This window comes from Anopheles maculipalpis, chromosome 2RL (genome assembly GCF_943734695.1).
Source record: "Anopheles maculipalpis chromosome 2RL, idAnoMacuDA_375_x, whole genome shotgun sequence".
NCBI lineage: Eukaryota > Metazoa > Arthropoda > Insecta > Diptera > Culicidae > Anopheles > Anopheles maculipalpis.
This window is the reverse complement of record NC_064871.1, coordinates 98,233,993-98,248,703: the sequence shown is the minus strand read 5'-3', so window position 1 is coordinate 98,248,703 and position 14,711 is coordinate 98,233,993. Positions and strand designations below refer to the sequence as shown.

At 44.8% G+C, this 14,711-nt stretch overlaps 1 protein-coding gene across 1 annotated transcript; it reads left to right on the top strand.

Moving 5' to 3' along the window:
- The first annotated feature begins 1,751 nt into the window (after positions 1-1,751).
- LOC126568572 (uncharacterized) lies at positions 1,752-2,436 on the top strand. The gene is made up of 2 exons (XM_050225070.1): positions 1,752-2,263; positions 2,346-2,436. Exons 1-2 carry the CDS (start codon positions 1,844-1,846, stop codon positions 2,364-2,366), a joined length of 441 nt encoding a protein of 146 aa, XP_050081027.1. The 5' UTR covers positions 1,752-1,843; the 3' UTR covers positions 2,367-2,436.
- The last annotated feature ends 12,275 nt before the right edge of the window (positions 2,437-14,711 follow it).

Genomic DNA, 14,711 nt, shown 5'->3' with positions numbered 1-14,711 from the left:
AGCAGCAGACGCAGCGTGTGTCCGGCACTGGTAGTGATAGGCTCGAAGGTTGGGCGTTCCGTGTTGCGTAGGCTTTCCGGCAACGAAGATAAGTCTCGGTAGACGAAGAGCTTTTGCGCACTTGAGAGTTTTACATATTTTTGCTTGAGTGGTATCGCTCGATTTTTGGGCCTGTACCCACAGTGTAAACACACGCGTACATGAGCATACACCCATACACAGTAGTAAAGGTAGTGGTTATTGTTTGCTGGATCTAAACAAGCTTCCACGCTGGTGATACTGTCCCAGGTCAGTTATTATGCTCCCCTTTTTTTGGGAGAGTGGGCTGCAGTGCAGCACCTAACACAGATCTCTATGCGATGAGCTGGTCGAGCCGGAGTTTGCTGGACGCAATCCGGTAGCCAAACGAAGGGATTCGTTTAATCTGGTTTTATTATATTTTTATTTTTCCTCCTTCACGCTCGATTAGCTTTCCTTTCATAGCACTTATTGCTTTTCGGATGGAGCGTACACTCTGCCAGTCTCTATGAATGTGTGTGTTTGTAAGGGTAATATTTGGAAGAAGAAAAGAATCTTTCAGACCGAAGGGAGGCGCGTGATTCTTATCTGACTTGAAACTCATACCATACACTGGTTCACTTCAGGGTGAAGTGGACAATAGCGATAAGCGAATGGTACATTGAGCGGATAAAATTGTTAATTTCTCTTTTAAATCTAGATTTTTTAAAGTTTATTTTTAATGCAAAAATCTTTGTTTTGAAAAATTACATAATTTTTAAGAATCTGGCCTTCGCCGTACTGTTTTCGAGCTACAGGATGACAGTTAAAAATATTTCGATTGAAATTACATTTGAAATCCTGGGAACGCTTTTTTCAACAACACATTTTTTTGTTCGTGTAACAAAAAAGAATAGCATTATACTACATTGTATTATATTATGAAAGCCACAACATCATTCCGGCACAATGTGCATCTTGTTCTTGGTAGCAAACATTTGCCATATGCCAAAAAGCTATGCTATATTTGTCAGAAGTTTTGTGCCGGCACAATAGAATGTTTCCCTTTGCCTTACCTTCCTGGAAATAATCAGCATGATTTGGCAAAAATTATTGAAATGTGCTATGTAAAGGATGGAACACAACGGCTTTGGAATTCACTTTTATTCAGTGACAAATTTTAAGTACAAAAGCAAAACACAAAAGATGTTCATCTTTCGCAACGTCATTGAAGGCATTGGATGTCGAACGTATTTGATGTTTTCATTAGCCTCGAACTCACAATGGAATCGGGTTCTTTTTGTAGAACATTTAACCGGCACACTAGCGTGCAAACAGCTTATCACGGCGGTTTGTTGTCGAAGCGTGGCGTGCGTCGAACTATATTCGTGGCAGTTACACTTGTACTAACACAAAATCGTTTGGTTAATGCACAGTCAGACTTGAGATTCTAAGTGTCGTGTTATCGGTCTAAAGTCTGTTCAATGTACATTTCTTGCGTTCAGTTTGAGAAACGCGATAAGAAGTTAAACGTAGCTTATTTGCTGTCTGTTGATAACAGAGTACAGTGCCGGCTTGATTCGCTAGGTTTATGTTTGAATCAGTAGTTTGGATGCACAGTTCGAGTGCTGGTGATTATTAGTATTTGCTTTAGAAGAGTGGATTCGCGTTTGTAATGAAATATAAAAATACCGTGCCACTAGCGCCGTTGGTAAATACGGTGCTGCTGGTAGCGATCGTACTAGCTTTACCCGTGCTTGTACTAATCCTGGCGTTGTTTCAAGTGCACCGGCAAATCGTAGCACAATTACTTGCTGCTAAATATGGCTCATCGTTTCGAGGATTGATGGAAGGATCGGACGTCGTTTGGGCGGCGCAAAAACGCTCGTCGAAGGCTATGGCAAACGTGTTGCTTTTGTTTGAAAAGCCGGCACATGCGTCTCACGGCAGCGATGATTTGCTAGAAATATTTCGCAATCGGTTGAAACGTCATCAATTGGACGAAGTTTATCAGAAGATGTTCTGGGAAAGACGTTTTCAATGGGGATACTATTTTTGGCTAGAACAAGGGCTTCCGCTGTGGGCTGATCGTTATGTCAAGGAACTCGACGCACTTCCCGACCATGATGGCGGCCTGTCTCGCAAGCAGCTCAGCACACTAATTGGCTCAATCAGCAGTCGCGATTGTAATGGTACCAGTTGGGAGCTGCTCGTTGGAAGCCAGCCGTTACGTTCCCAGAGAGATAGCAGCGTGTTGCTGTACCCGGTGAGAGCACAACAGATGTCAAAATTGCTAGAACGGTACGAAACAGAACTTGTACTAATGTTTGCTCAAAGGTCCTTTTCAGGTACCACCATTCAATCGCTGATGGAATTGCAATATTCCGATTGTTCTGCCAGGATTTTCTGGACAGTACAGGCACATCGGAAGAGCACGTGTGGAATCCAGAAGCGGCCAATCACTCGCCCTCCGAGAAGAGCTTCATCACTTGGCAAAATATCCTTCAGATGGCTTTTAGAGGTCCGAGATTTTTGATAAATGAGATATTTCTCAAACGAGAGCACAACCCATTCTTTGGCGAGGAACCGAGTGACGATAAAATCGTCTGTTGGGCTGGAGCAGACAGTGAGCAAGTAAATTGCACGACGCCTGTAATAAACGTAATCAAGAACGTGAAATGTTCGCTAGACGGTTGTAGCTTTACAGACGTCTTTCTGACAGCCTTTGCAATGAGTCTACGAACGTACTGCATACAGAAAGCCGTATCCGTTCCATCATCTGTTACGATCGGTCTGATGCAAAGGTTCCACCGAGAATCGAAAGTAATTCAGCTGCGTAATCTTTCGACGGCTGTATTTAAAACGTTGCCGGTAGCTGACCTGCCTTTCGATGCATCATCCGTTACAACAATCGCAGAGCTGAAATCGCAGATAAATGCTGTAAAAGGATCTAAAGACCCAATGCAGACCCTTGCTGATGCTTTAGTAAGCGCGACTGTTACGTGCTGAGGATGAAAACCTTGATTTGAGTTTTTTTGTTGTTGTAGCTGATGTTTTATTTTTCCTTTACAGTCAACTCACCTGAGCGTGTCGTACCTTCCAGAGCTGCTGCCCGTTTCGATTGTACGTGCATTATTTGCCAGAAGTAAGTTTACCATAGCATTGTCCAACATTCCTGCTTTTGGGGACAGTGTTTCGGTGGGAGCTTGCATCTTGAAGGAGGCCACATTTTGGGTTCCAAACATCGAGAAGAATATGTTTGGATTGACCATATTTACAATGGGCAATCGATTGCAGTTGGGTGCAATTGCTGATCGACGAATAATATCGAGTGAGACCGAACTGGAATGCTTGTTGTGTGATACGTTGCAGAAGCTTAGACATTTCGGTGAAATATTTGACACAAATCAGCCCTTATTGTAGGTCGGATTTCGTGGAGGAAGCTTAATGAGATATATGTAAGACTTTTATAGAATATACAAATCATGAATTGAAATCAGTATAATGATACAAACAATATATATGATCGACAATAGACAAACAGCGAGCAAATTGATAAACACAAAAGCAGTGCTGTGTCCTGGATTGCTTTAGACATCGGAACGTGACAGTTTGTATTATCGGCTAATTTGTTCACTCAGCGATAGACTCCATTTTGTTGTAAGTTATCCCACATGCTGTTGAATGCTGGAAGCAGCAACTCATGCACACATCACATCATTTTAACTTTAATGGTTCTGTAGCGTTTGAAGCTCGTACGTTTTTCTGGTGTGTATCAAAAAGAAGATGTGTTCTAAATTAGTCGTATTCGTTTATTTGTAGTTGATTTTTTCTCGTTCAGCAGATTTGCTCGGTACTCGCATGAATTGGAGTACTTTCTCGGTTGTTATTGATCCAAAGGCAAGCTTTCGGTACAAAATGAAGACGAAGAAACGATACGTCTCAGCCAACAGAACCATGGCAGAAGGTTATAAGCATCATCATAAAAAGCTTCTCTAAGTGGTCTAATGTGGAGGAGTGCACGATGATCGAACCTCCGACAGGGCAGCATATGTAAAACTGTTTCATGATTTCTTGCGCATTCGGTTCGGTTCGGCGGATCAGGTTCTACCGGGTAGGGTGACGGCTTTTTTCCGTAGAACCGACTCCCTCACGCACATACTTACGCATTGTTAATGATGTCTTCGTCGGAAAACCTTTCAACCACTTTGCAAAGCGGAAAACAAAACGTGGGCAGAGAGCGGGGATTGGCGGTATGGTGATGTTTTTAGAATGATGGAAGAATTTCTTCTGTAAACGCACTACGTTTCGCCGAGCTCTCCCTACCCTGAACGGAAAGGAATCGCAATAAATTGTATATCATTTCGGAAATTTGCTCATCGTCACCCGTTGCGTCGTTCCCGAGCTCGCGGGCAGGCTGATTCGGCTGAACACAGGGGGGGGATGGGGCTTCTTTTTGTTTGGGCTTGGCTGAAAGAACCCGAGGCTTTCCATCATTAACGGCCGAATGTGCGGGCGGTATGGGTGTATGCTTATTTTGGGGTTATCTTTTTTTTTTGGTTGCTTCCTTCTGTTGTTGCTCGTGTGCTACGCCATCATTCCGATTTTGGCCGATTTCCTGTGTGATTCCCGTGGAAATGGAAACGGGCGGGTGGGTAGGATAAGCACTTTCTGTTTCCGAGCACGCATTTTTCGTTGGACAGTGAGCAGAGCGAGCGAGTGAAGTGAAATCTTTGAAAAGCGACTAAAGAAGATCTCTCAATTTAAGCACGGAATCGGAAAATAAACATTCCGCGCGCAAGAACGAGATTAAAGATAAACAGCAGCTGTGCTGGAAGCGGTAGCAGAAATGAAATCGTATCGAGCAGGATGAAGGAGGGAGAAGGGGAAGGTGGGAGCGGTTAGGACTGATGATGCCGAGACGCAAGGACGCCATTTTCCATTCCGACGAGTGCTGGAAGCTCGTCAGCTTTTCCCTATCACGGTTCGTTGGGAGCCACTTTGGGAAGACAGTCGGATGTCCTACGCTTTCCGGATAAGATACTTGTGAACTTGTGGACATTTCTCGCTTTTCATTTAGTACGTATTTAGCTATTACAATCTACGCTTAGCCATACGTTCGTGTGATGGTACAATTGTGCGCGTTTCTTAAGCTGCTGTCCAGAACAGCTTCCATTATTTGCGGACCGGGGCTGTCACCGAGCGGACGAAATTAAACAGATCAGATCATGCTGCTAGCTGTTCTAAATGGTGTGGCGGCTTGAAAATCTGGATTCAAAATAGCTTTGGGGGATTTTTTTTTTGCTGTCGTTAAGAGAAGAACACCTTCCCAAGAGTTAAAAGAGTACGAAGCGAACGGATTACGCTTATTGGTAAATGCTTCGAATATGCACAGCAGCATGGAAAAGATTGTCTGCTCGATAAGCTTGTCATTTCTTGTTGGTGAATTACGCCTAAAAATGTTCAATTTCATAAGCTCAAACGTCAGGGCGGGAAAAGTTTAAGGAAAACTGGGCTTTTCTACCACATGTTTGGTTGCGATGAAAGCAGGTAAAACGGAGCGATGAAACCGCATCGGTTTTGTTCGTTTTTGAAGCTTAGTATTTTCCAAGAGGTTTTGTGGTGGTACGCAACGGTAGCCACAACGATGAATGTATCCGGATTGAGCAGCACAAAGGGCATTCTCATACGAAATGGAAAGTAAGCTTGGTTTAGTTGAGTTGCGGATGTATGTATATAACAAAAAACATTTTTTCATCTCGTGGGTTGTGTGAAAGTGAAAACTGTATTTTTCCAGTGCTTGCTGGAACTGAGCCGGAAATATGCATTTTTTTCGTTCTGAGTCCGACATGTTGTTTCTTGAGTTTTGCTTTTCACATTTAAGGCGAAAAATGTGCTCTCAACAAGCCAGAAAAAGGAAGACGATTAAGGGAATTATTTTACAATTTTTCATCCCAAACCTACCAAGGCTGCAAACAGCAAAAACTTTCCCAAGCAACGTCAATGGGTATTAATTAAGAAAACGGCCTCTTAATCGGCGAATGTTTCGAGTGTCCGGTGCGAGCTTAAAAATCACCCACATTAGAGAGCAGCCGGTTTTTCGTAGAAGTTTTGCGAAGGAAAGGTGTGAAGGAAATTGTTCAATTAAATGAGAAAGTTCAAATTGCCACGCCGGCAGTGCGCACCGGTGAAGCTGGCGATGGCTATCAGACCGCCACGAACAACCACCGACCGTCCAACCGACCGACCGACCGACCGACCGGGTGCGCTGTTAGCTAGCACCCGGGAACATCAATTAAATTGATGACCCACCAACATTCGGATCCTTGACCCGAAACTTTCGCTTTTTTCATTTACCATCCCTTCCGCCTCGCTGACCAGTGAAGAGCTGTATCCTCGGTAGCAGTCCAGATTCCTGCTGCATGATCAAACGTAGAACTACGCGAAAGTTTTCCTCCATGGGCGTGCAAGCGGCAGAGGGATCGCGTGAGCCAATGGAAGGCAGAACAAACGGAGAAAGGATGCAAAACAAGATGAATTTCGACGAATTAATTCACGGATCAATGGTTGCAATAAATTAGACAAACGGATGCAAGAAAATGAGCGCTTTCCAGTCGGATAGGTTTTCCTTCTTTTGCATTATTATTTTCAGGGTCTAAGCGAAGGACTTTTTTCTCCAATGCTGCCCAGCAATGTGCACATTTTTCCCTTTTCTGTGTTTGATTCGATTGCTCGGAACAAATGCTGGCAGGCGCCTGGATATGTAGGCCGATAGAGAAGTGCGAGCCTGTTGTTTGGTTTCCCAAGTTCACCCTGTTTAAGGCGCTTTTTTTGTATGCTCATCTACTGGTTGGGACGATTTGTGTGCGTTTGTAGTCATGGGTCGATGAGGAGGAGCCTGTTCCGAAACGTTTCCGCTGGAATAAAATTCATAACGGTCAGCAGATATGTTAAAGGAATTAATTGATCAGTAGAAGAAAACAACGCGTCACGTGCAGAGTGTGACAGATTTCAATTCAGCATCGTTGGCGAAGCGCAATGATGCTCGCTCAACCGTCACTGGACGGAATCTGGGCAGTTCGATGAGGTTCATATTTTGTTTTGGGAAGTAAAAGTAGATTGGTCGGAAGACCGATTCTGAGATGGGAGAAATTTGTAGGAAGCATCAATCGGTTTGAAATTGAAGGGTCAATGAGTTGGAATGAACTGGAAGCATTTGGAATATCAATGGTGGAAGTATGATTAGCGATGCATGAGATTTGTGTGGTTCGTGGTAGGTAGAGTTAAAACGAGTAGATCAAGGAACATAATGATTGAACTCATGGAAAGAGCTTCATTAATGTTTTGCCTTTGTAAAATAATTTTATTTGTTTAAAATGTTTTTGAACATAACTTGGAACAAAGCTTATTCATGGTGTTAGATTTCTTACGATTTGAGCATTCAAGCTCATTGAAAACTGATGGCAAGCAGTGTAATAAAGAAAAGAACAGAGACTGGTGGCAATTTCAATCAATCGTTTATCATATCTTGTGGCATTAAAGGAATGCATACCGTGGCACCCCTTCCGAACGGCGTGATACATCTGTTGAGTCAACCCGTTATTCCATGTACAATCCCTTGGCTCTTGGCTGACCATTCTCGGCATCATGATGTGCGTGTTTTCCATCGTTCGAGATCGGTTCTCAGTTCGCTCTTGTGGCAGGTTTCATGTATCCAGTTTACCGTATCAGCATATTTTCGCACGTCATTCATGTGTTTCTTTGGAGAAAGAAATAAAGTGAAAATGAAATTCTTAACGTATCTCCGCCCTCACGCAAAGCCAAGACGGATGGACAATAAATGCAAATTCTTTCGATACATCCACATTAGAGAATCGTCGTACCATCGACAGTGAAGGCAGAGGTTCGTTTTTATGCCATAAATAAGACACCATGCCACACGGTGGCCTTGCCATTTTGCATTGGTTTGTGTGCGCCTTTGGTTGGTGAAAGAATTGTGTCACATACGTACATGTGGATACATGTGTTTGTGTGTGTATGTGTGTGTGCGTGAATGCTGGTGTGCGTTTTTTTGGCGTGTCCGTTACGAGCCAGCGAACGGAGGACCGAACGAACGTTGTCATAATTGAATCACTGTTGGAAAATTGAAACTCAACATCAAAGACGCTTTTTGTATGTGTGTGCATCCATGTGTACGTATGTGGCGTCGAAAGACAACGGCGAGAAGCAAAATAGGGAGGATCCCACGTGTGGGGGAGAGTGTAGACGAAACGAAGTATATCGGCCAGATGATTTTGCTTGGGTCGATGTCGACTTATGTCGCCGCATTTTCCGCACAGAGAGGCAAACAGTCGATACAAAACGTACGTTGTGTTAGTGACACGAGTTTGCCGATTTTCGCCCGTGTTTGCTGTGCGGATTTCGCTTTCTTTTGTCGGCTGTAAATCGGCACCGGTAGATACGCGCACGATGGCAAACGGCAAGAATTCATCCGGCCGAAAACCGCCACTATCGGAGGCTCATGCTGCTTTCGCTGGAAAATGAACCACTTCGTCGGGTGTTTTTTCGCACTTGCGCATTGCCGACACACTCACTAATGAACGTTGTTCGATTGATCCGCCCGTAGTTATAGGAGACACGAAGCTTGGCTGCAGTTGTTTGGGGCGAATGGAGGCCATTCGGTGGAATGTATCACGGTTCTTAAACCAGAGAGTGCTTCTTGCCAGTCGTCAGTCGTTCACTGATGCCCGCTAGACAACTAGAACTGGTACGATAGCTTATAGAATTCGCTTAAGAATGGCAGGCAGGACGAATGTAGATGAGGCGAAGAGAAGGAGCAGAGTCATCGCGTTGAATTGAAACGGGCAGCAAAGTGCCAGTCACATGTCGTTGCATCTTTCAACCGTAGTGAAGTCTGTGCTCGTGAGGCGGCGTGTGTACGTTGATAACGGTGATGCTGTGTTCCGTGTTGAGATAAAAGTCAAAACGACAAGAAGAATGTGTTTCCCGGTCAGCTGCAGAGGAGGCTTCTCTCGAGAGAGCGAGAGTTGGCTCGTGGAATGTTTGCTGAAAAGTGTAGGGCGTAAGATCCAGCCTTTGTAGATGAAACGGTTCCAAAAGCTCGCTAGCAGCTTCCAATGAAGACTCGCGTGCAAACAGAACAGTGTTGTGGCGTTTGTTTTATCTTGTATCTGTCCATTGAATTTGTTATTTAACTGCACTACGCAAAGCGCGACGTACGTGCCCGTGTATACGTGATACGTGTTTTCCATCCCGTGCCATGCCGTGTTATCTGTTCCGTTCGTAAAGGGAACGCGGTTTCGTTTCACGCCTGGAAGCAAAGGCTGCAATTGTGTGATTAATCTCATAGCATTGCTGTCAAGTGCAGACAGGAAAGAAAACGGTTCGAAAACATTACCTCGATCACTGAAGAAAAAGAAAGTTGCCTACGCGCAATGTGATGGTGAAGCAAACGCGTGGTGTGTTTGTCTGCGTAAACGGCAGTATTGTGCTAAAGGATTCGTTACATCGTACACATCGCGAAGGGTTTACTTACTTGCGCCTTATCGCAATAGACCCATGCGGTGGAAAATGACGTGTTCCATCAATTGAACAGATTGTTTACCAATCGGCGTGAAGAAGCGCCATGAAGTTCATAAAAGACCAGGCGCCTCCATGCTGGGGGGATCGATAAAGAGTGTTGTTATTGTAAATGTAGAAGCGTTTTGAAGTTCGTGAAAGACCATGCGCCTCCATCAGCTAGACGGAGCGTGTTGATTGTTATTGGAATTGGCTGCAAATGTATAAGCATCGTGCCATGGTTTTATGGTGTTTTTATTCGTTGTCGTTGTGTTTGGTATTCAATTTGAAAAATATTCATTTTTTAAGTTTATCATTCGGTTGTATGTGTGTCTAATTATCGTGATAGTGCATGTAATTTGCGAACAGGGTGATTGTTTGGATGATTACAGCACAGGAACGCATCAGGAATAAATGAGAATATACCATTCATTAGCTACGTTACAGCCGAAAGTGGAAATACACTGTTCAGTGTGGAAAATCGAAAGCGAAAAATGTGAATAACCCATGTCTGTGGCGTAGTGGAAAATATTTAGCTAATAAGCCGCCCCTACCGGTAGGCGGAGATATTGAAAAGGTATTTCATTCATTTAAACTCCTCCGCGGAGCACTTTGATTATATCTCTTTTATAGCGCACTTTTCCCTTTTATACATTTCGGTGAAAATGGTTGCTAAAGAGTAGGACCAAAACGAGGCGGTCGTTATCGTTTGAGAGCCTCTCGATGTTTAGATGGAATATCGAACGATTATCGGACGGTCCATGCAGCACTGGAAAAATGTTTATGTACAGTGGCTGTTTTGATGTTGTTGCTTGATGCAGTAAAATTCGTCGTGAAATGTGCGTTCACTTCAGTTGAGAACAAACGCTATTAAACGAGTAACTGGCGCTCGTTTTCATGTACAGTCTAAAGAGCTTTAAAGTAGCCACATTGTTGGCCGTCATCTGGTTAGCTAGAAAATGGATAGCAAAGAAAGAGAAACGCAAAAAAGCCGTCGGTTGTCGCTGCTGCAGCAAATGCTGTGAACCACAGAACAGCACGTTGGTGTGCTTTTTGGTAGTAGTGTGAGACCTTAAGCCGAGGCCATATTTTGCGAAGCTGTTTTTCCGCTCCGGTTTATTCCAATCCACCGGCTGAAGCATCTTTTTACAAAACCCGTGCGTCACGGTGACAGCTTTCGTCTATTCTTTTGGGGTGCTGGACGTTGAGGCCCCGTTTCTTTTTTTTTTCCTTATTTGAGCTAAAGTTCGTACCACGTACACGCGACAAAAGCGAATCAGCACAGCAGAGGTGCGCCGTTGTGCAGTAGCGAAAGCTCTTAATCCCTTTTTTTGGAATCTGTTTTGCGGAACGTCGTAGCTTATCGAGAGCGGTCACGATTTTGCAGCCCCATTTTCTAAGCGTGGGCTTTGAGTGGGCTCGGAACAGGTCCGTGCACTGCTTTTGACAGTTTGGTACGTAGAAGATGTCTGGGTGTATGTACCTGGGTGAAGCATGTGTGTGGGTGTGTGCGTAAGAGAGTGTAAAAACAACTCTGAACAAGAATGCTTCACTAGTGTCAGGTTCTTCGGGTCGTATTTGTATGTGACTGCAAGCGCTGTGCGTGGCAAGAATTTTGGGATAAGGCCGGAAATTGGGATCCAACGAACAGAAAGATTTCCGGACGCAGATCTAGTGTGCAGAGCGGCAAAATAGCCTTCTAAGGAAGATTGGCTCGAAATGGGACGATCTTGGTTATCTTTCCATTTCTCGGCCGGCCCGCTGCCTACGATTTTAATGATTATTCTACTACTCCAAACGTGGCCAAGTAGACAGTTTGTTTGTAGATAGCGAGTGATACTGAGACGGAAGTGGATAAGAAATATGAAAGTATCTGGAGTTGTCGAGACATGGGTTGCATGGGTCTGAGATGGCAACTGGAATCTGGAATCCGAAACCTCTGCAATGATGGCCGTACATAGCGGAGCGGAGGATGGGTAAATGTAGCTGTTGGGTGCTGGTTTATTGTAGATCCTTTCTTGTGAAATCCACAGCACCAAGAACGAAATGCCTGTTTGCCAATTCCATTCACCATAGCAGCAAAGTGTACGCACCACGTGTCTGAAGGGATTAAAGTTATTTCTTTGTTTCGTTCGGCAGAGAAAAACTTTAACCACTCAACTCACTGGAGTACGGTCAAAGGTGGTGTTTTTTTTTCTTCTGCGTGTGCCACGTTCCGAAGTGCCCAACTAAATAATGGGGACCACAATTTCCAAGCATCCGTGGAAGCGGATGTTTTGCTGGTTGGGTTAATTAACCCGATTGCGAAATGTGACCGTTGAGAAAATGGGAAGTGTTTGTTCTGTGGTGTAGTCTTGGCCAGGTCCATGGGATTCGCCTTTTTTCGCCTGACTTGATGCGTAATGATCGAAAAAGAAATACGGCTGAGGCGGACCGTACAGTTTGGGTTCAGCACGAATGTGTGTGAGCGCTTTGTGATCAGGACCATGAATCGACCTACACAACCGCAAAACAAATGCCACCGATGTGTTTCCGTCGATTCTTTGGTTGCGGTTTCAAGCTGGGGTTCTACAAGTGGCAAAGATTGCTACAGCAGGTCCCGTCAGGAATGGTAAAATCTTGCTGTCGAGGCCCCCTCCCCCCCAACCGTAGTAGGCGAGAGGTTTCTTTGATGTTTGTCGATTACGAAGCTTTGGCAGCACACTGCTTACACTTGTCCAGCTTCATCCTTACCGCACATTTTCCCGCTAGGAAAATGGTGCTTTAGTTGTATGTGTGTGTATGTTTCTGTACATTTTTTGCTTGCGATTTCTGGTTCACTAAATGGATTGTTTTGTCGGATCGAAAAGGATAACGAAGGTAGCGACAAAATAGCGCTAGAAAATTATCCTTTCTTAGACAATACGGGAGTAAGGATGTGGCTGTGTAGCAACTGTGTGTGTGTCTTTATTGGATTAACGGACTAACCTTTGTCAAGGGCGGTAGCATCAACCCCCAGCAGAGAATTTCGAGAAATGACTCTTCAAAGGATTTCTCATGAGCTTTCCCAGCGAATCGTGAGCTTGGAAGCCGTCAGTTTTGGAAGATTTGGTATGTTTTTGCCTACCACCATAATCAACAGTGTTTTTGTCACAGACAGGTCTCTGCCCCAAAAAAGCTCGCATGCTTTAGAGAGTCTATCACCCATAAGAAGCAGGAAAGCCAGGAAAGCCAGGATATCGTGAGTGCAGCGCACACTGGCATCTAACGAGACTATAAAGCAGTCACGTTCCAATCACATTTTTGGCCAATAGGTTTTACGGGCTTCATTTGACAGACACAGTGCGGACAACGCCCCACAAAATGGTGGCGATTTTCGAATGCAAGTGAGCACGTAAACGAATGCATCGACAACAGATGATATAGTACGTGTCCTGTTTGAGATCGGAGAATGTGCACTCCGTGAGAGGTGATTGTCAGAGTCTCTGACCAACGAGCCTTCCCGAATGACACACTTTGGATCAGCATGGACACCATTCTCGGGGTCTCATCAGTGAACTCTATGGCTATGGAAAAAATGAAATAGCTCCCACGCAACCTAAAATGAAAGCACAATATGATGCCGCTTTGAACGAAACCCTCGTCGTACCGTTGACCATGGGCGATAGTCTGTCGTTTGTCAATGGCCTAGTTTTAAGCGAAAGCGATTGTACAAAGCTTAAGTGTGCTCCATATACGGTAGGCAAGAGCCTGCACTGTACATTTTCTTTTCATAGCGACCGTATCCAGCAACCCGTGTTTCGCTCGGTGATGGTTTTCCCTTAAAGCCGACGGTACGGTACCGCTGGACTAACGCAGGGTAGAACTTTGGCTGCTGCCGGAATCGAAGTGAGCGACCACAACACGCTTCGCTACTTCAAACTCATGTTGCCGCCGCTAATAGCGTTGACAGTTTTATGTTAAAGTGGATTTAGCAAAGGAGATTAGAGTCCGGACGGGCGTGTGTGGGCATTGTGTGAAGAGTTCAAGGTGACGTCCGCGTACAGTGTGTTCGGCAAGTGGCTCCTGTTATGCCAGACGGCCGAATGTCTCTGCACGTAGTGACACATTCCACTGCATTGTGGATATGTGGTAAGATGAGCGGTGTAGTCCGTTTTGTGTTGTGTATGTGTTCTTCAGATTCCTAATTTGGGAAATCAGTTGACCATGTCCGGCAGGATCGTCTGACATGACGAGGACATGGCTGGACACTTACGGTAGACTTCTCCCTCGATGACAATTCCATTGAAGATCGAGATTCATTATCATTCACTCGGGCCGGTTGTTGGCCGTGTCCATACCGATCCGACGCAATAACAATTGCAAACATGGGTGAGTTTAATTTGAACACGAACGCTAATTAAACTTAATTACCGCTTGAATTTTTAGCACCGGTGCCATCACCTTTGGGGATGAAATTGGCATCAGGTTCTCTGCAAACTGTCGTTTATTCGTTCGTTCGTTCGCTCGTGCTCATGATGCTACGCGTTACCGTGGCACGGGTGAGGGAACTAAATGAGCACCATAAAACGTCATAACACGCCATTTGCCAAGGCGGTTTGTTGCCACCTAGTCGTGACGGATGTTACGATTTGGATTCGGTTAATTTTCTGCTACCTCGTAATACCGCATCAAATCGTACATCTCAAGAAAATGGCGCTCCACGGAAAGGCTGGCGCTACGGATTCTCTTTTCATTTCAAGCATTAGCGAGCACCAGGAGCACCACTTTCTGCGCCACCGCGTTGTAGGATATCCGCGTTGCTTTCGTGATGGTCAGCCATAAAACATCGTTACGCGACGGTGAAACCGCGCTGAATGTTTAGCAATAATCCGGTGCTGAAATTGTGCAGGCTCGGTTGGAGTGGCTGTTTAAGTTGCCTCCAGGGAGACCGAGCGTAGCTTTAAGTTGACGTGTTGTCGCTCTTTGATGGCACGTTTATCGATTCGCACAGTGAGTGTGAAAATTCGCATCGTTACTGTGGCGGTCGCACTCTCGCGCTTGGGAAACTGCCTCAGACACTTTCATAATTCAATCATTTGCATAACAACTAGAAGGCAAAAGTTAGCGAGTGTTTACACATTTTTACGCACACATTTTCGTCTCATCTTATCGTA

Bases quoted from the DNA above. Each gene is read 5' to 3' on its own strand.
- LOC126568572 (XM_050225070.1), top strand. From the start codon at position 1,844: ATGGAAGGATCGGACGTCGTTTGGGCGGCGCAAAAACGCTCGTCGAAG. The intron at 2,264-2,345 runs GTGAGAGCACAA...GGTCCTTTTCAG, and splicing joins GCAGCGTGTTGCTGTACCCG to GTACCACCATTCAATCGCTG.